Below are 25,850 nucleotides of genomic sequence, written 5' to 3'. Positions count from 1 at the left end.
AACCATAAAATTTCGTAACATTCTCAAGAACGAATTTGGGTGCGAATTAGGCCGAATTTTCATGCATGCGATAGAAACGTGCTTTGCTTGCGATTTGGTAGCATCTAAAGCTGATCACAGACATTTTTGGTAGTAGATTTAGATGTTTTATAAAACAAATTTTTCCACTCTGTACTTATATTTGTATAGATAAAAAAAAAACCGCTGGAAGATATTGTTTGCATTTTTGTTGATAATACACACGATTTATGTAATTACAGTGCTTGCATGGCCATAACTATTGTTAAATTTTGAGGCATTGATAGATGTATTAATTTGAGAATTTAATATACAAGAATATCGGGTGCAGAAGAGTTCATCAAATAAAAAATATATATCTGACTTTTCTTGCTTTAATAGGACGTTTTGTACTGTTATTAATCTGGGATAATAGTAATAAAAGAAATTTAATTGCGTACATATTGATATTATGCTCGTAAACTGAAGTACCCTGGAAATTATTACATGTTATCCTATTATAAAATATGCAATTATTGTATTAGGTAATTCATACGTAGTATTTCAGGAGTTATTTCTTAAAGTAGGCGTTGCTTTAATGCGTGCAGGTTAATTTTACGAGGGCTTTCCCGTAAGGTACAAATGCGCATTCAGACATATACCACTTATACGAAAGTGAAAAAAAAAAAAAAAAAATCGAGAATGCTATTTAACAGTGTCAGGACAGGAACGTAGAAAGGGGCTCACGCGAGAGTACGTCTGTCGGGAGCAGGCGTATCATTGACGGAGGTTATAGTGCAAGAAACATAAGAATAAGAATAGTGCAACAAACCCTTGACATCGTATTCACTCATTTGAACTCAACTAAATCCTTTGTAATGATTTGATACTGGTAACACTAAACTTCTAAACATAATTGTTTCCTACATTATACAGGCATGTTCCGACAGTGGAAATTATTATCCCAAACAATCCTCTTTCATACGAACTCACACATTTTAACAGTAAAATTACTATTTGTTTGACGGTTTATTCTTTACCAGTACCAAATATGGGATAGGTTTGTGAAGAAAGTCTGATGCAGATATGGACGGTAAGTCCAGTGGCTGAAGAAATTTATCATCATTGCTTCGTTTGGTTTCCTGCGTTCTCAGCATTTTCTTTAAACAGTCTTCGATGCCATAGCATAAATAACATCAAAAGGTAGTCATTGCCTCGTGATACAATTTTGGGAAACAGTTCGATTTTTTCATTTTGAGTGTGATTCTGCCGTCAGTACGTCATTTGAAGAATCAGATTTTTCAAAAAGCTTAGTACAGGGATTTTATATCTAAGCAGCACTTTACTCTTTTAACTTAAGCTAACCTAACCCGATTTCAATTTAAATGGGGCAAAATACTTAGTGAAAATTCGAAGGGCTTGTTTGAAAATCAACTGAACTGTTTTCTAAATGATTTAATATACCGGTAATCTATTATTTCCAAATGCCTGCAGAAAGATAGGAAAGATATGCTAATATTATAGCTATTCATGCACAGGTCTGAACGCAATTTCGCTTTCATTTGTTTCCATAGTTTCAGTAACTTGTTTTGTACTGCCACCTATCAACAAGTATATAAAACAGGATTCGAAATCTTTATGATCGTGTAAAGTTGTTTCAAGACCATTCGAGACTCTTGTTAAGTGTCTTGAACAATACTCCTTTGAACGTGTAAATTTGAGGTACTGAATGGTCTTGTTCAAGCTTACTTGGATCGTCTACAAGCAGCATTTTTAAAACGGGATTTTTTCTTTTTTTTAACACTGGGACATGCGTCCCCTTAAGAGGAGTTTATAAGCCGAATTTCATCTTCCTAACTGGGATTTATGTGATACTTCATTCTGAGCAAAATTTTTGAATCCCCTTTATGTCCCTTAGCAAATGTATTTCAAAATATTTCTTTTCTTATTCACTGCTCCTAACAAAGAGTTTTCTGTTCAAAACTCATGTTTCTACCTAGGTAGATATATTAATAATCATTGTATTATCCCTTCCCCTTCTAGGAGAGAAATTTTAAAATAACACGTATTCTGTTATTTTTAGTTAAAGAGTTTATAAACCGAATTTAATGTCTCCGACTTAAACGAATCCTCATATTGGAGACTTCCTTAATAAAGAAAGGGAAATTTGGATGTTAAACAAATTTGACTTCAGTTCTCTCTTTTAGTAGCGGAATTTTGAACGATGAATGTGCGTGTTGCGTTATTTTTATTCAAGAGTTTATACACCAAATTTTTAATTTCTAACAAGCAAATCCCCTCATTCAATATTTTGTTAATAAATTACGTTTTCTTGGTATTTTTTACGGAATACCGGTCTTTTCACGATAACACGGACTGGATACTCTCCAAGAATGTTAAACGTACAAAAAATATTTAAATTCCTTACCTTCTTTGCTTTCATTCAAGAAAGTTGCTAAGCGGTCAATTAGACTTCGTACTGCTAATTCACCTTCATTTGGAAACGATCTAGCAACAGGACCTGCAAGTTAAAAATTAAAACTAATTAAAAATATGCATTCAAAACACACAAAACACGGAAATTATTTCACATGTTAAATAATTATGTTTGAAAAACTTAATTTAGCACAAATCCACTTCTTTGAAATCATTTATCTACTACTTGTAACATGGATAATTCATCGTAACGAAATTACTGAACATTGCGATAACCTCAAAATACGAATTTCAAATTGCCGCAAATTATAAACCTAATGCAAAACATCAATAATGTAAGTAGTTCTCTTAGAAAGGCTTAAATTTAAATGTTATTTGTTTTCCAAGAAGTCAACATACTCATTTCATGAACAGTGTTGTTTTCAAACAATGCAATAACTGAACAACTTTTACACTAGAAAATAATATCATAATTCTTTTTTAAATTATGGATATGAACACTGGTATTTTAGTAGAACTGTATAGACTTTTCTTGAAGTTGTATCGACTTCTCTTGCCTGTATTTACATGGAACTGTTCCACACTGAAACGGCATGTTCGTCTTCCTATATGTGATCACATAGCTTTTTGCAATGGCTATGACTCATATCTTCCTTCTGTGATTTGTAATACTATGCAATGACATCATCACTAAAAATATAAAACCAGCTTACCGAGTATTCCATTTCAAGTACTTCTACTAATAATTTCGACACCTAGCGCCATTCTGTCTTCATTGGAGAAATGAAAAATAGATGGTGCTCTAAGATTAACGAGAGTTCCGGGAAAGAAAAAATTAAACACTCCTTTTTTGACAACAGTGAATTCCACTTTGAAGCAACTGCTTGCGCATTCTGGAACTTCTGACATGAAGATACACAAGCATTTCAATGCACTTACGATAAAACGAATGGTCTTTGAAGGCAGGCTCGGACTAGTCAGAGCAGGAGAACAGGGATCCCTACCGGGGCCCACTCTAAATATATATATATAAAATGAATATTGAATAACATGGAAAGTAAGATAAAATATGTCTACAGTGTTGGGGCATAGTTACTTACTCGTTGTAGTTTGTTTCGTTCCCAGAGTTCGGTGGCCCACAGTATTGAATGTAGTTTTCGGATCCCATTATGGAATGAAACTAACAGTATTATGAAATCCTGTTTGGGGCCTAGTAAGAATATATTTAAACAATATGAACAATGGGGTCCCAGCATTATATTGTCTAAATGTGTATTGGGATTCCATGAATACCGAAATGAGACGACTTTTATAAAGTTCTGCTGGGGCCCTCTTGTTAGTAGTGTGACAAGTTATTGCAACAGCATGAAGTGTAGTTGTTCGCTATGTAATAAATGGAAACGCATTTGAACGTCTTCTGAGTCTTGTTTTATCTCATGATACGACCGGATTGGGTATATATCAGCTGATGAAAGACATGTTTGATAAGCATAGGGTGTCTATGGTAAGTGTGGTTGGCTGTTCGTTTGATGGGGCGTCGACTATGGAGGGTTGCTACAAAGGCGTACAGAGTTATTTGAAAAAGGATAATTCTGAAAATGTATACACCCATTGTATGGCTCATGTCCTTAATTTGATAATGGTACATTCTACAGAACAAGATGAAGCAGCAGTAAATCTATTTGGCTTCATTCAGACGAGCGCAGTGTTTCTGTCTGAATCGCATAAGCGCATGGGTGGGTGGACGGAACAAGTAAAGTAGAATTATACTGGAAGTGACAAGCTTCGAAGGCTTCAAAACAATTGGAGCTACTCGCTGGTAGAGTAAAAACACAGCTTTCAATGCGATCAATGATATCTGCATTTATCAAGGGCAAGACCAAAATGCTACAGGGTTCCGAAACAACCGATTTCTGACTTTTCTATTGTTCCTGAACGACGTTACAATCAACAGACAGTTCAATGCTAAAACAAAGTTTCAATCTCAGACCTTGTTGCATAAATGGTGTGGATTCCAAAACATTGTTACGTGTGCTGTGTACGATGACCTATTCGGGTTAACAACACCAATTTCAAAATATTTACAGTCACAAGCTCTGAATTACACTAAGGCTTGGAATTTAGTAGCAAAATTACGGGAACAGCTACGCGAGAAATTTCAATACCAGGATAAAGAATTGCAATAGTGTATGGCAAAGCGAAAGACATTTGCAAAGAAACGAATCTGCAATTAAAGAAATATTATACTGGCATTGAGATTGAAGATTTTCCTGTTCGTTGGCTATCGAAGAAGAAAAGAATGGCTGATAAAAAGTCATAACTATTTATAATACTTGATCTGTGAGTATTAACTCTAATTTCAGGTTATAATGTTTCAGTTAGCATTTTATGAAACCCCATTGGAAATAGTGTGTCATTACAACAAGCAAACCTGCCGGGGCCCTATACTCCCCAGTCCGAGACTGTTTGAAGGTAGAAGAAAACACATTGTTCTTCAAATCATTCGTTCTAAATCGTTTATTCCTCACATCGCTGCGGCTCAATCACTGACAGGAAAGAGTGATAAGTCAATGGTGAGATGTCTGGAGAATACACAGGATGGACAGAAGTTTCCAACCAAAAATTTTGATCTTCTCTATGGTTTTCCGCACTGTATGAAATGTAGTATTGTTCTGAAGATTTCTTTTGACCAGGGCAGTCTACCTTTTACAATGCATACCTGCAACACACTGTAGCTGGGCACATAGTACACATTCGCGTATACCATTTGATCATTAGATAGCAGCTCATAGAAAATTATTTCGACGTATCACATTAAACACACAATAGTTTCCTTTGGGTGCAATGGGGTTTTCAGGTATAGTACCGGTTCTGGCGTCAACCACTGATACGACCACTTGGAATTTGTGTACTAGAAAAAAAGCCAGTCTGTGTTTCGACGGTTTAAGTAGCGAAGGGTGAAAATGCTCAGACGTCAAAGTTTGTTGTCTTGCGTAACTTCATAAAGTACGTATTTGGACAGTTTTCACACTTCAATTCGATATAAATGCAATTGGACTGGTTTATCGCTTACCTGAAACCTTCCTCATTTCCAAGAATGGATCCGTTCCAATCACTGTTTCAACGCATTATCGTTGATGGTTAGTAGGTTTCCAGCATGAAAACTTTCCAGTCCGATGAAAACTTTCTGAACTACATCTGAATGTTCTTCCCATACGCCCTATTTATGCTTCAAGCCACTAAATTCACCTTTGTGTTAAACGTGAGCTTATAAAACAAGCAAACCCTAATAATACTTTTGTCCACATCCATCTGATTACGACATTCAAGCAGCTAACATGGTCAGCAGACTCACTAAGATGTATCTTTTCACGTCATGTGTCTACACGCTCATTGGTGCTTCCTATGAGGAATTCATAGGATACATTGAACAGCGCACGAAATTTTTTGGTTTGCTAACCAGTTAAAGAATCATATGTTCTTAATTTCATAGGAAACAATAATCAAATAAAAATATATCATACAAGTATATTCTATTTAAAAATTAAAATACCTCCTCTCATTTCAAAATAAAAATGTAAGTGAAGCTCGTGAAAAAATGGAAACAATGATGAAAAATGAATAACTACAAAGCGAAAATACATTTGACGAATACTTTAACGGATACAGATTTAGATCAGAATTCCTTAGTTGATTTTAATCTATATTTAACCTCAAATAATATTTTCCAACGAAGATAGGAAGAACATAGCTTTCGACATTATTAGCAAACAAGTACTATAAACTTAAGAGCCTGCCTTACTAAAAATAATACAAAATTTACCATTTTTCTTTTGCTTGTTTATTCATCAGTGAAAAGAGATAATGAAATGCAAGTCACCACAATCATAGATAATGTTATTCTACAACAGAAAATATAAACCTCAAGAATGTTCAGTGTAGCCATCCATAGAAATTACAGTGTTGCCAGAAAAACAATTTCCCTAAAATCTAAGTTAAGGCAGCAAGTAGAGGAACAAACTCAACTGCATTTGGTTACGTATCATATTGTTTTGGTTTGCTGTGAACTACTTTTTAAATAATCGTTGCATTTAGTTTGTAATAAACAAAATAGTTTTAACATACAGTTATTAAAACTAAATAATAATGTTAATTAAAAAGTAGTTCACAAGAAACCAAAACAACATGATATGTAATCAAATGCAGTTGAGTCCATTCCTCTACTCGCTGTCTTAATTTAGATTTTAGGGAAATTGTTTTTCTGGCAACACTGTAATTTCTATGGATTGCAACACTGAAAATTCTTCAGGTTAGTATTTTCTGTTATAGAATAACATTATCTATGATTGTGGTAACTTGCATTTCATTATCTCCTTTCACTGATGAATAATCAAGCAAAAGAAAAATGGTAAATTTTGTATTATTTTTAGTAAGGCAGGCTCTTAATACGTACTTGATATATATATATTAATGTTTCACATTTGTGCTTGTATGAAACTGTCCGGCATCAAAATCGCTGTAATCGTCTTGTAATGTTTGTGTTTATATGAAATGATTCCGTTCTTGAATAACTGAGATCGACACGTCATCTGCGTTTACAAGATTCCCACAACTTTTCCGCTCGTCATCTGGCTATTGCTATTTCAGTCCTCTGCCTCGCCATAACATTGGTTATAATCAATCATTTTGTTGTAATAGGTACGTCACTCATTTGGTGCTAACTGCACTAGAGGACATAGTGGTTAGATAGGTATTTGAAGTTACTTATTGCAATAGAACCTGGAATTGAATTATACATGCCCTACATACAGTGGCGTATTTACGATTTTGTTTCGGGAGGGGCTTTGCTAACTTTCGGGGGGGGGGGGGCGCTTTGCCTGAAAATGTGAAAATTATGCAAGATATTCCATTTACTTGACTATACTAAGTAAGATTTCGGGGGGGCTTAAGCCCGGAAGCCACCCCCTAAATACGCCACTGCCTACATATAAAGTCAACAAAACTAAACGGATGGGGGGGGAGGGGGAGAGAAAGAGAGAGAGAGATAAATGCAACAAATGAATATCGAAGGGTTAATTTATATTTCCCGATGCCTAACAAATTTCCGTTTTGACGCTGCACAAAGTGGAATTTAAGTAATGAATTTATGTACAATTTCGACTTTACAATTTTGAAGATGTTCCCCCAAAAACATGAATATATTATATAACCAAAACCTAAATAGAAGAGGTAATTTATGGGCAATCAGAACCCGACCATACGTGAATACAATCAAAGTATTACAGGTGAAACAGAACTAAATACTAAAGAAAGACAAAAATAATAATTTAAATAAATATTCTACATATGGTCTGATTCTGATTCTCCATAAAACCTCGCACATACAAACCCCTTTACAACAAATCTAATATCACATTCTCATATAGTATTTTACTTATCCACTGCAACAAATAAGACACTGAGAAATATCGAACTGTCCTATTGCAATTACCTTTGAATAATACAGAGAGACAAGGATTGAGACAATTACCGTTTGCTCCCTTTAGGTGGCAGCACTATTCGGTGGAACTTTTCATTCGTCTAGAAAAACTCACATCTATAGCTAATCACGCGAAATTATATATGTCTATAAGGAACTGTCATATGTCCTTGCTGTTTCTGAAGAACTTTTATTTACTTATTTTTTTTTCTAACAATACTGTTTCATTGTCCAGAGTATCTACATCGGAAAAGCAACAAAATAATTAAATAAATATGAATCTTACCCATTAACTTTATTGCTTTCATAGCAAGCTCGTCAGAGATTTCTCGTCTTTCCCATCTTTCTACAAGATTCCACAGTTTGTTTCCAATTAGTTTTTTGTTTGCCCATTCCCATCCTTCTCGTTTAGCCAGAAGTATCACTGCTTTTTCTATATGATGCATGTTTGTAGATGGATCTGTAAATAAAAAACTGATTAATTGCTGATAATATGAACTTAGACACAAGATTTCATTTTAACAATACAAATCAAATATTACGTCACCTATCGTAGCGAGATGAAAGATAGTTGAAACTAAGAACTCTAATCTGATTACTATATACAGCAAGCACAATCAAATTTGACCAAATCCATCCGTGTACAGTCTCAAATTAAGTAACCAGTGACCGAGCGGGAGGATACGGGTAGATAATAAAGGAAATTGTGTTGCCTGCGGATGTCTATTCACTTATATCACGGCACTGAAGAAACACGCAGTCTGACGAAGAACACCCGAAACAGAATATGTAGAACTTTGTAAGACAATACGGATATACATTAGAGATGATACAAGGAAGTTCATCAGCAGCATCGTAAGATAAACAACTGAAGACAACATGGAGCTTAAGAGGGATCTCAAATTATTTTTAAACAAATTTTTCTCATCAGATGACATCATAATGTGATGATGTAACAGCAATTTCGGAGAGAAAAGGTGCTGGAAACAAACACATTTTATACGTGATTTATAAGGCTGCAGTTTAAGATATACTCACATTCTAATGTTCTCCGTCACCTTCAAACTAATCTCCTTCGGCATGTATGCAACGATCCCAGCGTTATTACCACTTTTGGAAGCACACCTGGAAGTCCGTAGGGTGAAGGATGTTCAGGACCCGTTGCGATTCCACTTGGATGTCTTCAATGGAGTCAAAACGTCGCCCTTTTAATGCCAGTTTCATCTTCAGGAACAGGTAGAAGTCGCACAGGCCTATGTCACGGAAGTAGAGCGGGTGGGGGAAAGTTGTCATGTTTTTGGGCAGAATTTCCTCACAACGAGTGAGGTGTGCGTGGGTGTGTTGCCATGGTGCAGCAACTAATTTCCGTTTGCCACAGTTCTGGCCGTTTGCGCCGAACATCTTCCCTCAGTCACATCAAACTTCACAGTAAAACTTCCCGTTGACATTCTGACCAGGTGGAACACACTCCTTATAAACAATTTATCGAATGTCGAAAAAATTTATCAACGTCGACCTGACATTGCTGCGAACTTGTCGAGCTTTCTTCGACCTTTGAGAAGATGGCGTCTTCCATTGTGATGATTGCTGCTTCGTTTCCGTACCTGTAATGACTCTGGATAAGAAGTTTGGATACTCTCGAACTCTTTGTTGTAGCTCAGCGGCACGTCTGAATCCTGAGGTGGTTTGTCGATGCTGAGAAGGCAAGGAACATACTTCGCTGCAATTCGTCTCATGTTCAGTTCATCGGATAGAATTCGTTGGCATGTACCGTACAACAGTCGAAGTATGTTCGTTAATTGTTTGCCTTCTGTCTTCGCGAATCACATCACGTACTTTCATTATCATTTCCGGTGTTGTGCATGTTGATGGTTGATCAGAATGTTTGTTATCTTCCACAGATTCGCGGCCTTCTTTGAAATGCTTGAACCACTCAAATGTTCTTGCTTCTTGACTCGCTGCACTCTCACTAAATGCCTCTTTCAGCATGCGGTGAGTTTCAACTGCAGTTTTCTCCAACTTGATATAGAACTTGATGCAAATCTTGTTCCTTCTGTTCAGTGCTACAGCCATTTGACAAATCGCAGAAGCACTGAAGCACGTCCTAATACGCACAACTACAACTCACAACTGAATGCGCCAAAGATGACGCAACTCTGTGGTACAGCAACTAGAGCCTATCTATTTCAACTGTGCCCCTTCTGGCGCTGCTGTCGATATGTGATTTCCCGTACCTTCCTCGAAAGAGGGACAAGTTGCCACAACGAATTATTTCACTAACTTCGCTGTGCTCTGTCTTGTTAGCCACTCTAAGTAGCCTACGAGCTTCACTCGTCAAGAACAAATGACTGAATGACAAATTGGCAATAGAGTTGAGGTTATTTACTTCCTTTCCCTAAGCAAAGGGAGAGTTTAATCCGTGAGAGGGTGGCGGGGAGGGGCCAAAGTATGTTTCACATATTTTCCGAGAGCTTAAGTGAAATAAGCTCTAATATATGTACCTCGAGACATCTAGCAGCGGAATGTAGTACTGCTACTGGTTTGCCCGGTGAAAAAATCTCGGATTTTTGTATTACTCAAGTACAAAGCTAAACTTTAAAATTTTGTATACACTATTAAAGAAAAATGTTTCCTTCTATTTCTAAAAAAGAGATCTCATATTTGAGATTATTCTCGTACATATTTCATAATGTTTCATATATATCACACAAGAGATGGACAAAAATATGGGAACACCTGAAAAATTGTACATTATCTTTATTAATAGCGAGTAGGACTACCTTTCCCACGCAGAAAGGTCTGCAGTCAACGGAGAACAGAGAAACCCAGGTCGCATATGGTTATCAAAGGAATGTTTACCATTTTCCCGCCAAAGCAGCTGCAAGAGATGACGGTGGTGGGTAGTGGGCTCGCACCTTGATCTCCAAAATTGACCACAAGGGCTCACTGATATTGAAGTTTGGCAATTGTGGAGGCCATGGCAGATGTGACACTTCATCTTTGTGTTCATCAAACCAGTCCTGGACCATATGAGCTGTATGAATAGGGGCTCTGTCTTCTTGAAACACAACATTATCATATGGGAACGAAGTCTGCACCATGGAATGCAGCTGATCACTCACAATGGTTACGTAGTCCTTGGCAGTGACATGCCCATGCAGGGTGATGATGGATCCGGCAGAATACCAGAATATGGCCGCTCAAATCATCACTGAAACACTGCTATGCTTCACTCTTGGTAACAGAGTCTGTATCGTACGCTTGTGCTGGCGTTCTCCATACGTAAACACGGTCAGCAATTGCAAGCAATGTAGAGGAAGACTCATCTGATCAGATGACGGTCTTCCACTGCTCCATTGTCCAGCTTTTATGGGCGTTGCACCACGTCTCCGTATAGCAGCTTGGCCAGCAGTCACGAATAGTTTGGGAATTGCAGATATATATCATACATACCCTGCTTATGGAGTTCTCTTCTGATTGTTTTGATGCTAACAGGATTTGTGAGCACTACATTCAGCTCAGCTGTGACTTTAGGCTCCGTGGTGATCTGCTTGATCACAATCCTACCCAAATCATGAACTTCGAAATTGTGCCTCTTGACACACCAAACATTTCCGCTACATTCGTCACGGAAACTCCCACCATACGCGCACCCACAATTTACCCTCTTTGAAACTGTTAGATCAGACATGATTCACGATAACCTGCACGGACCAGTCGCTGAACTGTGACTTACTCATCTGTTCGACTGGCCAATTTGTATACCTCACAAGATGTGCCGGTAACCACAGCGACACCTACCATTCAGACGCAAATCGTGTTTTGAAATTTCTACCTCTTTTATACTAGGTGTTTCCATGTGTTGTCCATTGCCTGTAACTGCCATTAAGTTACTACTACTATTATTACCATCGTTACAGATAGTGATATGCCGCTACTACAGGGCCTCAATAAATATCCGAAAAAGTTGTATAAAAAATTATAATACAATAATGACTGTTATATGTTTATTATTTTCTGGTGGCATCTTAGAGCTATTCATAGCTGGAGTTGGCAAGCATGCGTCATGCATGGGGCACTGAGAACATTTACAAAGATGGTGGCAGTGTAGTTATATTTGTGATTGAAGACATGAGACCGATAAAAATTCATCGTCGCATGATAGTTCAATGCGGTAACAACTACATGAGTTTATGAGTGGACACAGATGTTCAAACAGCGCATAATCAGTACGTAATGTTAAAACTGCATAATTATTCATTAATGAGTAAAATATAAAATATAATTATTCATTAATGAGTCATAAGTAAAATTTACACGAGAATCCTGGCCGCAAGAAGAGAACGCTGGGCAAACTGCAATAATAAAGTATCGCCACTTCAAGCAGGGTTCCGAAAAGGCTACAGCACCATAGACAATATAATGGTGTTGCGTACGTTAATTGACAAGGCGTTGACGCAGAAACGAGGCAAACTGTTCAGCTGCTTCGTCGATTTTGAAAAAGCTTTCGACACCGTTAGCAGAACTGCTTTATTGTACAAACTAAGAATGTACGGGATGTCCACTCAAACACTTCAAAGCATCGAAAAAATATACAAACGGGTCGATTTCTATGTAAGAAGCGGACGAAATAAAATGTCCGAACCCATACCACCTTACATAGGCCTAAGACAGGGGTGCCAACTTTCTCCAATATTATTTAATTTATTCATCAATGACGTAGTTGATGCACTAGATAAAACCGATAGCCACGCTCCGCATGTACTGCAAACATCAATTCCAGTATTTTGTATGTTGACGACTTGACAATTATGTCACAAACCGTAGTAGGATTGCAGAGAACATTAAATGCATTAGAAGCGTACTGCAAAGAATGGAATCTCAAAGTGAACGTAAACAAAACGAAAGTAGTAGTATTTAAAAAGGGGTACAAACTGGCAAAAGGATATAGGTGGTCATATCACGGGGAAGAGTTGTAAACAGTTAAAAGCTTTAAAAATCTGGGAGTGAACATATCGTATAATGGAACTTGGATCGATCACCAGAGAAGAGTGGCAGCTATCACAGAAAAAAAGCATATTCACAACACGAAAAACCTTGAACAGACAACAACGCTCCGTTCAAATTGGCCACGCGTGCATTTAATACACTACTGTAGCCCATACTTCTGTACGGGTGTGAAGTTTGGGGTACAAACTGTGCTGATAACATAATTAATAAAGCAGGAACTAAGTTCATTAAACAAATATTAGGAGTGCCACAACCGGCACCTAACAGCGCTGTCCTACTCGATACAGGAAAGTATCCCGTCAGCTCAATCATAAAAATAAGGGTACTAAAGTATTGGCTGAACCTGTGCGAATCAGAAAACGGGAGGGAAATTCAGAAGCAATGCTTTGATTTTCAAATGAAACAGAGAAGTAATAACTTTTGGGTAATGGGAGTAGTGAAACTATTGCAAGAGATAAATATGTTCGACTTGCTAGAAAAAAGAAACAAGAAATCAAAAGAAATGTGTAAAGTAATTAGAGAAAAAGTAATTTCAGATGCAACTGAAAATTTGAAAGCTGATTGCGAGACTAAGCGATCTTTGACAACATATGTAAAGATTAAAACAAATGAGGGGGCAGAAAAATATCTCGAGCTAGGAAGGGACCAAAGACGCGCCATAGCAATATTTCGAATGGGGATGTACAGGTGGAAAAGTCCGAAAGATGAAAACGGAAATTATTTATGTAGTTTATGTGGAGAAATCGAAAATGAAATACATATTTTATTCGAATGTAAGATGCTAGAGGAAGAACGCAATAGGGGAAGGATAGGGGATAGGATCCGTGACAAAAACTTATAATTAAACAAAATTCTAAATGCAACTGATAAACAGAAGCTATCAATCCTGGCGAAATGTTTGCAATCATTCTATCGTTTGCGGGAAGAAGCTTTGAAAGAGGTTGAGGACAACAATGCATCCTCTACTCCATCATAAGAAAACAAACATTTGTTAATTAATCTTTTAGTGTACCTATTCATTTGTATTTGTTGTTATGTATATTCACATTAGGAGTGTGTCACAAACGTGTAGAATTGTATTATGGGCCACAAGCCTTCAATACAAATAAATAAATTAAAAAAAAGATCAGTTACCAATTATTCTACAGCACAATATTTCTAGCTAATTCCCCAACTATTTCTAGCACATTCGATAAACGCTTCATCCGATTATGAAATCATCTTCGAGATAATAATAATAATAATAATAATAATAATAATAATAATAATAATAATAATAATAATAATAATAATAATAATAATAATAATAATAATAAAACCAGCAACCAAAAACTTTCGATTTGGATGGGAAGTTGGAGTTTGCTGTCTCTTTTCAGTGCCAAGGCTAAGGCTGTGAAGCGCAGACTTTTAAGTTAACGTAGGATTTTAAAAACACCACAGAATCAAAAACCGGTTTTTCCCCGGGAAGGAGCGTATAATAACCACTTAACCACGTGGAAACTGTAATAGAAGTTCCAGTTATACTAGTGTTCCATATCCGTTGGGAATGCGAAGTAACTTCGAAATCTTAAATTAGACACAGACGTTCGATTAATGGAAGATGAACTAATTAATAAAACCTATCTTTAATCGTTTCACTAATTGGCCAATATCATCGGAAGACTTTTGTACTTTTCTTCAATAATCCATTTTAACAAACCAAAGTTTATAGTTTGACCAGGCAACGAATTTAAAAATACATTTATTTCCTTGGTTTCTTGCATTTAAGAAAAATCAGGGTGTCTACTAAAATTCCAAAATGAAATTTCGTGACTTTTTCGTGACCTTTTCTTTACCAAATCATAAAATTTCCTAACATTTTCAAGAGCGAGTTTGCGTGCGAATTAGGCCGAATTTTCATCCATGCGATAGAAACGTACTTTGCTTCCGATTTGGTAGCTTCTAAAGCCGATCATAGACATTTTTGGTGGTGAATTTTGAGGTTTTCTAGAACAAAATTTTCCAATCTGTACTTAAATTTGTATAGTTTAAAAAAAATCGTGACCCAAAAGCTAAATTTCGTGACTTTTTCGTGACTTTCATGACCGTTTTCTGATTTCGTGACTTTTTCGTGACTTTCGTGACCGATAGACACCCTGAAAATGCTTTTGAAAAGCTAACAGAGTTTCTCAAAATTGTAATCTGACATAGTCTATGCGAATTACCTTTGTCAATAATCTGACTTCTTCACATTACACAAAATCAGACCGTTTTATATCTATTAAATAATAACTAGACTGTTTACGTGAATGGCTGTGTAATAAGTCAGAATTACTGTTCTGAATACATAATATCTCCAATTCTAATTTTTAATATTTTGATTTTCCTTCGAATTTTCTGTCAGAGAAAGGAAGCTGACCTCCTCTCTCTTGCACACTGGCAGCAACTAGCTTTAATAAGATTAGATAAATGGCCTAGAATATGTTTTCGTGAAGAATACTTAAGACACAAAGTCATATCTGACACTTTCTGGTTAAAATAATATCTATCTATCTATATGCAGGGTGGCCCAAAAGTAGGCATACACCCCTGCATTGATCAAGTATAACATTCTCGTTTATGGATTTATTTGCTTCGGCTGTTCCGAGATTAAGTGTAAGTAAAACGGCATTAAGAACAAAGAAACTAAGTCTGCCTAATGGATAACAATAAGAAATTATGTAAAATACAATGAGCTGATCGGTACGGCACTGTACACCTATTTTTGGGCCACAATATATATATATATATATATATATCTCAAGCTTACAAATTATGTTTACTGATACTATGAAATTCCTGCATTCCCGCTGGGCAACGACATATATATCTCGATACAAGACTTGTTAGCTAATCTTTCAATTTTAAACAGCTTTAACGTAGTATTAAATAATTTTAAAATCATCCCTGTTTTTATATCTACTATATACTTAATGAACACTTTACAATTAACTTAGAAGTATGTCTTTGCTTACCATGAATCTATAATAAAGATGGTCCCGTATAGTTAAGTGCTTTTCAATACTCCGGTTTGATCCTCAGTGAAATCACATGTTGTTCGGATCTAACGTTAAACTATGACATTAATGCTAAGACACATCCAATTTCGAACGAACTAAAAAACAAGCTCCTAATTAGAATATTCGAACGTTGTCGTTTGTTGTTATGCTCTGTTCTGAATTCAACCTTAATTTTATACTGCTATACGTATATTCTATGAAGGTTGCTGGAAAAGTTTCTGCAAACTACTAAAAACAGCGGTGCTAATATTCCACTATTACAAAATAAGGAAAAGTAGAACTTTATATGTTTAAATACTCCGCTTATACCGGACTATCTATGTAACAGATGATTTAAACATATAAATTATCTTTGATTGATTGTTTAAGCCTATTGCTTTATTTTTCACACTAGTTTGAAAAAGCAGTTCAGAAACCGCTTTCGGAATACGTGAACAGCTGTTTCAGGCGACACAAATTGCTCACCATGTATCTTATTTTTCATGTGTATGAATAAAAACAAGTCACTAGGTGTTAACTCACAGGTGAGTAATGACTAACCTGACATTTTTATAAGACAAAAAATCAAGTTTAGTGTGCTTTGTGGAAACTGGCGTTGTGGTAGTGAAGAATCGTGCGACGATTTGAGTTCGTTCCTCACAATTCACTGATGACCTCTGGCAAACAAACTGTTGTATACCATTCAGCATTTACAGTACGTACTTAGATCTAAAGCTACGGTTGCTACACATCCGGTATAATCAAAAAAACAAACAATTATTTGTTTGGCAGCACTCCTAGACCGAACAACTTTTGATGGTTCAGTTCACTTTGAAACACAAACAAAATATTGTTTAGTTTTGAGTTCATATGAATAGGTCCTAGTTTCGTTCTCTGTAACGATTTAATACACCAAATTTGACTTACCTCGATTGATTTTTTTGTGGATTTATTTACCCAAATTGACACAAGCCTGTTTCTGAGTTTCGGTCAAGTTCTGTGGGATCCAATGGCTTGAAAGTTTCCGTGCGTTCAGATGACCAGGCTAAATCGTATATATTGTCATGTCAATGCTCAAGAATGCCTCAATTTCACGATATGTAACATGCCTATCGCTAATTAATGCACACACAGTATCAACATTACTGGCATCACCAGACATGAAAGAACGACTTTCGGGAAATGCATCAATGAGAAATGTGCGACCAGGCTGAAATTTCGAAAATCAATTACAGACAGTCCTATTGGATGGTGCTTCGTCCTTAAAAGCCAAATGAAGCCGTTCAATGCGTTGTTTTGGTGTTAATCTACATTTAAAATCACAAAAGGTTACTGTCCGAAAGTCCCTTTTCGCACAAAACTACTTCTTCAAAGTGCTTTGGAAAATAAACGAATAATCGAAGATAATTTAAACATAGAAAGGTCTATTCTTTCGAATTTTATAATGGTAGAACACTAGTATCACAGTAGTTGCAGAAAGTTTTCCAGTAGACCTCAGAACAGTTAATACATCTGCAATAACTCAGTTAATACATACCTTTCATTCTATCAATAAGACTTTGAAGGAGGAGATCCGATGTCGTACTTCCATAAGGATACCCATAACTCCTATGTAGAAGTTCCTTTAGAGCGTGAATTTTGTAGTCGCGCTGAGCAAATGTAGTGCCTTGGTTCATAATCACAAAGGCAACGGTTTCCTCCAACGGATTTGACACTATATAAAAAGAAAATACATATTAATTACTTCTAGTTACACATGGTAAAATAACATAAAAATAAAATATATCTTCTAGTAAATATTTCAGTCATTTGAAAGAAAATATCTTTCCAACACATAAATACGTTATGTACTTACTACAAGGATTTCGTGTTCATTCCTCACTCAACCCGGATGATTAGTCAAATGTACAATTTCACCTGTAAACAGGGAATTTAAAATGCATTTCTGAAACAACTGTATTACGCGAAGAAGTAACTACTACTACTACTAAATGCACATGTTACACTCATGTCCAAAATTATTGTCGCATATCTATAAATATGTTTTTTGTAGGAATATGATTTCATAACCAATTCGCCCGGTACTTTTTATAATGTTAGTATGTGTATAATCGGCCAAGACATGTATATGGTAAATTTCATGTCAAAAGAGCAGCAAGTAAGAACAATAAAACGAAAATAAAACTTTCTTGTCCATTTAGCAACATTTTGTTTTACTCATTCTATTGTCGTATTTATAATTCTTTTCCTATGAAATTTACCACAATTACACATTTTCCGATTATACTAATACAGTGGCGTATTTAAGGGGGGCTTCCGGGCTTAAGCCCCCCCCCCGAAATCTTACTATAGTAAAGTATATGAAATATCTTGCAAATTTTTCACATTTTCAGGCAAAGCTCCCCCTCTTCCCGAAACAAAATCGTAAATACGCCACTGTACACATAGTATCAGTATTAAAAGTACCCTGCAAAATCATTATCAAATTATATTCTTACAAGAAGACAGTTATAGATATGCGACAATCATTTTGGACATGAGTGTACATAGTTTCATCGTTGCGCCTGAACACAATATTTTATTAAATTATAAAAATTAAAGACAAATCTAGAAAAAAACGATTAAATGAGTTGGATCATAAATTGGCGTTGTGTGACTACCGTCTCGTTTGATTAATCATATTGATCTGCAGATATATAGAGTAGACAGATAAGTTCTATGTAAGGGAGAATGTATGAGGCAATAGTTACAATCGATACATCCATCTGCAAGGTATCATGGAAACTAGTGCTGGCCCTAATGGGATAAAATGAGTTTTGCTGAAGAAACGAGATCGACTGATGAAACCGGAGGTCCGATCAATATGAGATATACAAGTACCACTGTTGATAATTTTCTTTCTTATTATGGGAAGTTTCTCTAGATTAACTGATCAATTAATTGGAATATAGCCTTTTCAGTACTGAGGCTATATATGACCGGACCTACTGCTTAAGAGGAATCGCTAATCGAGTTTGTATCCATAGCAAATTCCAACCTGGAACCGAATCCGGGGCCAAGTAAACGGAAGTACGAGCATTAATCAACTGGCCCCACAAAGGAACTCCCCAAAAGATGAACAGTAAAGAGCTTATGTTATTATTACACGAAAGGTTTTGGCCTATTATGATTCCTCCTATAATATGCCAAGATTCTTCCTAGTACCGACTTTTCATATCACCATCCGGGATATCCAATTCAAAATATCGTCAGGAGAAAAGTAAAACTGAAAAGTTGGAAGAGGACAAATGTAATGCACATCCCGTTGGAAAGTTTAATAAATTTAAATTCAAACAAAATACGCAGAGGAACCAATGAACAGTGAGAGAACTTGGCCATTTGCACCTGAAGATCCAGAACAAACTGTAATGTACGGGATTAGTACAACTACTTGGAGAAATGTTGAGGCAAATTTGGAAAATCACACTCTGAAGCCGGATAATGAGGGAGGGAATACATATAGGAAGTTAAATGAATCAATGAGGAAATCTGATCAAGCCTGGAAGTATCTTTTGGGCTAATCCGAAATTAAAGATTTTTATTTCTGCAACTGATGTCACAAAGCTGCATGCTGGCGACGTGACTCAGTCCTACTCTCTCTGTAAATATTCGTAAAAGTTTATTGCTGTGCAACAGATGACAGCAAGGGTCAGTCTAAAAAAATGTTGCCTGATACGACGTTACACATGAAACAAAGGTGTGTACTTGAATTCTTCTTCTTCTTCTACTACTACTACTACTACTACAACAACAACTACAACTACTACTACTACTACTACAACTACTACTACAACTACTACTACTACTACAACTACTACTACTACTACTACTACTACTACAACAACAACAACAACAACAACAACAACAACTACAACTACAACTACTACTACTACTACTACTACTACTACTACTACTACTACTACAACAACAACAACAACAACAACAACAACAACAACAACAACAACAACAACAACAACAACAACAACAACAACAACAACAACAACAACAATAATAATAATAATAATAATAATAATAATAATAATAATAATAATAATAATAATAATAATAATAATAATAATAATAATAATAATAATAATAATAATAATAATTAGTAAATCCCTCACTGTCAGTCATCCACACTTGTTGAACATTTAAGAAAACCAAACATTGGATGTTGGCACCTGATGTTTGTGGATGGTGCATTACAGCACGGGTGATAGTGACGAAGATAACCTAGGACCTAGATACACAAGCATAGCTGTCAATAATGAAATAACAAGCGTCTACGTCCGCTTCTCAGTGCGAATCGGCTAATTACGACCAGTAAACTATGTATGGAGCTGAATTCTGAATTCTGGAAATTATGTTGGCGAATTTGAAAAATCGGAGAAAAAAAAAAGTGCACGTGAGTCCCACAAATACTAACACCACACACACAAAAAGAAATATCTCGAAAGTTCGTCAGGACCAACTGAAGGTTCCTAAACACATCACTGATACTAAGATGTAATATCATTATCATTTCGAGTTGTTATAAAACGACAGTTCATGGAATGGCAAAATGTGAATTCTCCATTGAAGATATTCCATGAAATCTAAAAAAAACACTAAGCTGACTAAGCTAAAGACACGAATTTCTAGAGTTAGGCCAGAGAAAACAACCTTTCTCTTGCAACACAATAACATTCCTTGAATCAGTTTAAAAGCCACGTGGTATAATACTGTCAACCTTGGCTAGATTACACTACCATAGCCACTGCAGTCTATTTTTACCAGCGTGGAATTTTCATCGCTCGTAAAAATGTACACTCAAGAATGCTGACAATATATGAAGTTTGCAATTGAGTCTGTACTCTAGCAAATAATATTGTGATTTTTTTTTTATCTGTTGTTGTTTCTACGAGAATATGGGAGGATATTATTCAGAGTAACTCTTTACAGAAATAAACAGCTGAAAAATTAGAAAGAGTACGGAAATACGAACAACTAAATAACGAAATTAAATAAGTGAAAATGCATAAGAAAAAAAGGGTGAGCAAATACAACTACAAAGAATAAGAGAGAAAAAATGAAATTTCAGATAGACCGAAGGAATATGTTGATAAAGTAAAAATCGTCACCGCGGTCTGAACGTTAATGATGAAAAATAAATATGAAATGGGTTTAACTCCTCTGAAGACATTAGGAATGGAAAGCAAACCAACTACGAGGGGGTGTCAAGAAGTTCGTGAAATCACCTAGAAGGTGACGAACAACGAAACTCCTAGGACATGCACAGGTCTTTGAATGTTAACTATGCAAATTCTGGACTCGTTAGAACAACGTTTTATTGTTTTTTATTTATTTATTTATTTATTTTATTATATATATATATATATATATATATATATATATATATATATATATATATATATATATATATATATATATTTTTACATGTAAATCACTGAAGGTCCGATGATTGACAAGCTTGAAGCACGGGGCCTCATTAAGTTCCTTCATCTTCAGGGGGAAATCAGCAAGGCAGATACATGAAAAGATTCAAGAAGTTTATGGAGATAGAAGTCCATCCTACGAGATAGTATCCAAACGGAAACAATTCCAAGTCGGACACATGACCACCTCGGACGCCTCTAGATCTGAAAGACCATCTTTCGCTGATGATGCCGCTTTGAAAGAGAAAGTTGAGTAGATTATAATGGAAGACGAGAGGATAATTATTGAAAGTGTTGTGTGTTAATGAGTTATGGGTCTGCCTGGAATATCATTTACAATCAGCTGCATCTTCTGAAAGTGTCAGCACGCTGGCTGCCACGGCTGCTCACATCTTTCCAGAAGAGAAATCGCCAGGACGCTGCAAGAGAAATGTGACATAGCTGTGAGATGGATGAAGAGGACTTTTTCGGCAAACTAGTGACAATGGATGGAAGTTCGGCTTATCTCTATGACCCAGAAATAAAGCAAATAAACGAACTATGGAAGCCCCTCCTCTCCGACCCTAAAAGGAACGATTGCAAAAGTCTGCTGCCAAGATGATGCTTTCCGTTTTCTGGGATTGTGTAGGGATCATCATGATAGGTTACCTACTATGGGAGCAAACTATTATTAGTACTTATTCCCATCTCCTGACTAAGTTAAGAGAGGAACTGAAGAAGAAACGTCGTGGATTGATCACAAAAGGTGTGCCGCTGTTGGCAGATAATGCAACTAGCTCATTTTGCTCATGCATCCATGAAGGCAGTGAAATTAGGATATGAAATACTGTCCCACCCTCATACTAACCAGACATAGCACTAAATGACTTCTTTTCCAGAAATGAAGCGTTTAATCAGAGGATGACATTTTGACAGTAGGGATGACATCACTTTTGAGGTTGAATGTGGTTTCAAAGCCAAACTGCTTAATTTTTATAAAACGGGTTTACGGAAAGTGAAGAACCGCTGGCAAAAATGTGTCGATAGGCACGGTGCTTACGTAGAGAAAGACTAATACCATCATGGTGTCAGAGTTTTCCAAAGTGGACATTATCTAGGTGATTGCACGAACTTTTTGATACACCTTCGTAGAATTGACAATATATCTACTGAGTAAATCACGGATCTATGAGAAGAAATAAAATGTTTCATGTATGTTACAACATATACAAATAGGAAGAACATCCTGATGCCGTGATGATTCCGTTAGAAACGAAAGCAAACGTAAAATAATGCTAAGAAAACAGAACCATTACTTTAATATCACACGCGGTCCAAGTTGTAGTGCCAATACTAAATACCAAATACGGTTTAAGTTATGGTTAAATATTAAATACCAAATGCATTCAAAGTTGCACTTCTAATACTAACTAGACGATATACTAGATAACAAATTTTAACTTTTTTCATGCTTCGGAAATGAAAAGTACGATTTCTTCTGCAATTGTGGATGCTGAACACGAAAATCATAATAAAAATGTTGAGTTGGTTCGAGTTTAAGTGTAATCGGAAGGATGTGTGTTATGTAGTGTTACTAAGAAATTCACATGTGTGTACAAATGGAAGTGATAAAAACATACTTTACATGAATATTACAAACGGCGATTCTTTGTCTTGTATTGTGGTTCTGGAACATCTCTAGCGATTGTCCAGCAATAACCTGCAAGCATAGACTTACTCCAGTGACCCTGATAGTGTTTTTTGATTGTAGATGTAACTTGGGTGAAAATGCTCTCCATGGTCATCGTTGACTTCTCTGCGATTTTCTGGGAAGAAGTCTATGTGGGAGTGTTACATGTATATTTTTTTAACTGCATTTTACACGCCCTTGCTTGGTAGAGAGGGATTAGGTACTCCATTAGTTCCTTACAATTCTGGTAAAGAGATATTAGGTGCTCCGTTCCTTATAATTCTAAGTCTACAGGTTTAAAAAAAAGTCACCACGTTTCGGAAAGAATCCCATAATACCATCCAATCTTCTTATCTTCTAACAATGCATTAAATACAGGATCATTGAAGAGATAAATATTTCCTTCCAAATTTTAGTAAACAGTAACTCGTGTTTTTTTTTTTTTTTTTTTTCTTTCTTTCTTCAAAATGTGGCACAGGACGAACAACTCAAGAGATACTGGGATAAGTAATAGTTCACTTTTCATTTTTGGATTGGCCATGGAGAAACCTTTCAAAAAAGCAGTTTGAAATATAATCTATTGGCTCTCTTCGTATGATTGGAACAGCAAACGACATACATGGCTTTTTCCCCACGTAGCCAGTCCCGCAAGTTTGTAGAACAAGTAGTACACGAAGCGTGTGGTGCCTACTCCTTATCCACATATTCCACTTTACAACCAAAGTAGAAATGGTACGCCTTCTTTATGATAGGCGTGAAATTCCGTATTTGATTAGCAAATGTTACAGCAAATACTGAAAATTGTCCGCCCTGTTAACACATTTACGCAGCACGTTTCTGACTAGCCATACAACGATTAAAAATGAAAAAATACAATACACCACATACTGACCTTGTATCTCACCCGTGCAAATTTTAACTATGCAAGGATCACTATTTGCATTCAATTTATGGTAGGAATTCTTTATATATATATATATATTCACTTCGTCGCAAACTACAAATTTCTCCGCGCTCTTAATACATTTATGTGATTTCTCTGTCAGTATAATCATATAATGTTAAAAAATAAATAAATAAATATATATATATATATATATATATATATATATATATATATATATATCCAAGATCACGTTCAGGAATGCAAATTGTAGTTTCACAGGGTTACTATACAACACGTTTTCTCTGGCAAACTGCAATACAAACTGAAGTGTGATGTGGTTGATGCTTTTTTGTCGGCGATAGGGATAACGTTAACCCTCAAAAGATTGATGGTTATTGAAATAAGCAGACAGCTGCTGTTACCACGAACCTTTATTTTGTGCGCCAAGGCAAATTCGGAGATAACATATTTCAAACACTAACGTCATTTTCGTTATCAGCACCCTGAAATTAGTAAAAGTGGTTACTTTCATCTCCGAAGCATTTTCATTGTCGATCAGTGATACCACAACAAATGACAATGACAAGATTGGTCTGCTTTACAGGATGCCAAAGCTTTTCTAAGACAATCAGTGAAAGATTTACAGAAAAAGGAAAATGGAAAGGCTTTTTTTCTTACCGCGTGAAGTGGGATCTATTGATGAAAATGTTAAAGAAGATTAGACTGCAATCAAAGGATCGGGGAACTAATGTGAAAAATACACGACGAATCAATGACTACGATTAACAAGAAAAACGATAAAAGAAACAAACTCGAAAGAGAGCAGGTCACTCTACTTGACATAATATGCGCGTTAGCTTACAACTTTAATATGGAATACTTCATAATGCTAAGAATATATACTAGGGTGGGTTGAAAAACCTAATTTTTCCAATATTGAATTCTCACAGTGCTAAAAATTTGCGTATTTAGGTACTAATGAAGGAAAAATATTTTTAAAAATTCCTATATTTCATCTTCATTATTGTTACCTTTCAATATTATTCAATATTTATTTGGGCTACGAAGTACAGATATTTCGTAGGAGAGAGTATTTTTCTTGTGTCAAAATGCTGGAGTAACTGGAAGTGCGGCAACAAATATTCAAATATATACATTACAATCTAAAATATGTAAGAGTGTTTCTGGCCACCACTCCACAAAATCGCCGCAAAGAACCTTCCCCTACTGACTTTTAACACTGTGCAAGACTTGCTGAAGATTTTACAGGAAATACAGGTGGAATAAGTATTGTAACCAAAAAGTGTACGTGAACAATTTACATGGAAACCTCACAAGATGCCAATGAGGTATCAAAGAACCAATTATCTGTAGATAGTTCTCCCCATACTGATTACTTAAAAAACTAAACTTGTTACCACCTTCCGACATAATATGCGCGTTTGCTTCTGAATCGATTAAGTTAATGTTGTTAAAAGACAACAGTTCACAACTTTGATATGGAATACTTCGTAATGCTAAGAATACTAGGGTGGGTCGAAAACAGCTAATTTTTCGCATCTCCAATTCTGATAGTGCGGAAAAGTTGCGTATTCAGATGCTAATGAAGGGGGAAATTTTGAAAAATTCTTATATTTTCAATTCGCCTAAAAATTGAGAATAAAATTATTTGGAAATTTATAGCGGTACACTTGAGTTCCCACATATGGCCTAAAATTAGTAAATCTAGTTTATATATATAATACAAACAGACGCACTTTGTATTTAGTACCTTGCGCCTATTCGTCTATTTCGCAAAATTAGTTTTGCTAAAATGACGGAGATCTCAGCACATGGAGGTGACTGCAATCAGAAATACATCTAAGCCTTACCTAACCCTCAC

General features: G+C 35.9%; 1 protein-coding gene across 2 annotated transcripts in view; it reads right to left on the bottom strand.

Annotated features, from left to right (window-relative positions):
* LOC145661408 (uncharacterized) overlaps positions 1 to 25,850 on the bottom strand; it is a 176,950-nt gene that overhangs the window by 5,691 nt on the left and 145,409 nt on the right. For both annotated transcript variants that reach the window (XM_081726710.1, XM_081726713.1), the window contains 3 exons: positions 17,477 to 17,653; positions 8,199 to 8,372; positions 2,426 to 2,518 (listed from right to left, as the gene is read on the bottom strand). In XM_081726710.1, the coding sequence (XP_081582836.1) occupies positions 2,426 to 2,518; positions 8,199 to 8,372; positions 17,477 to 17,653 (444 nt within the window). The remainder of the gene's footprint in view (positions 1 to 2,425; positions 2,519 to 8,198; positions 8,373 to 17,476; positions 17,654 to 25,850) is intronic.

Source organism: Thermobia domestica, chromosome 1, assembly GCF_964235325.1.
Source record: "Thermobia domestica chromosome 1, izTheDome1.hap1.1, whole genome shotgun sequence".
Taxonomy (NCBI): Eukaryota; Metazoa; Arthropoda; class Insecta; order Zygentoma; family Lepismatidae; genus Thermobia; species Thermobia domestica.
The sequence above is the reverse complement of the archived record's forward strand: the minus strand, read 5'-3'. Positions and strand labels throughout refer to the sequence as shown.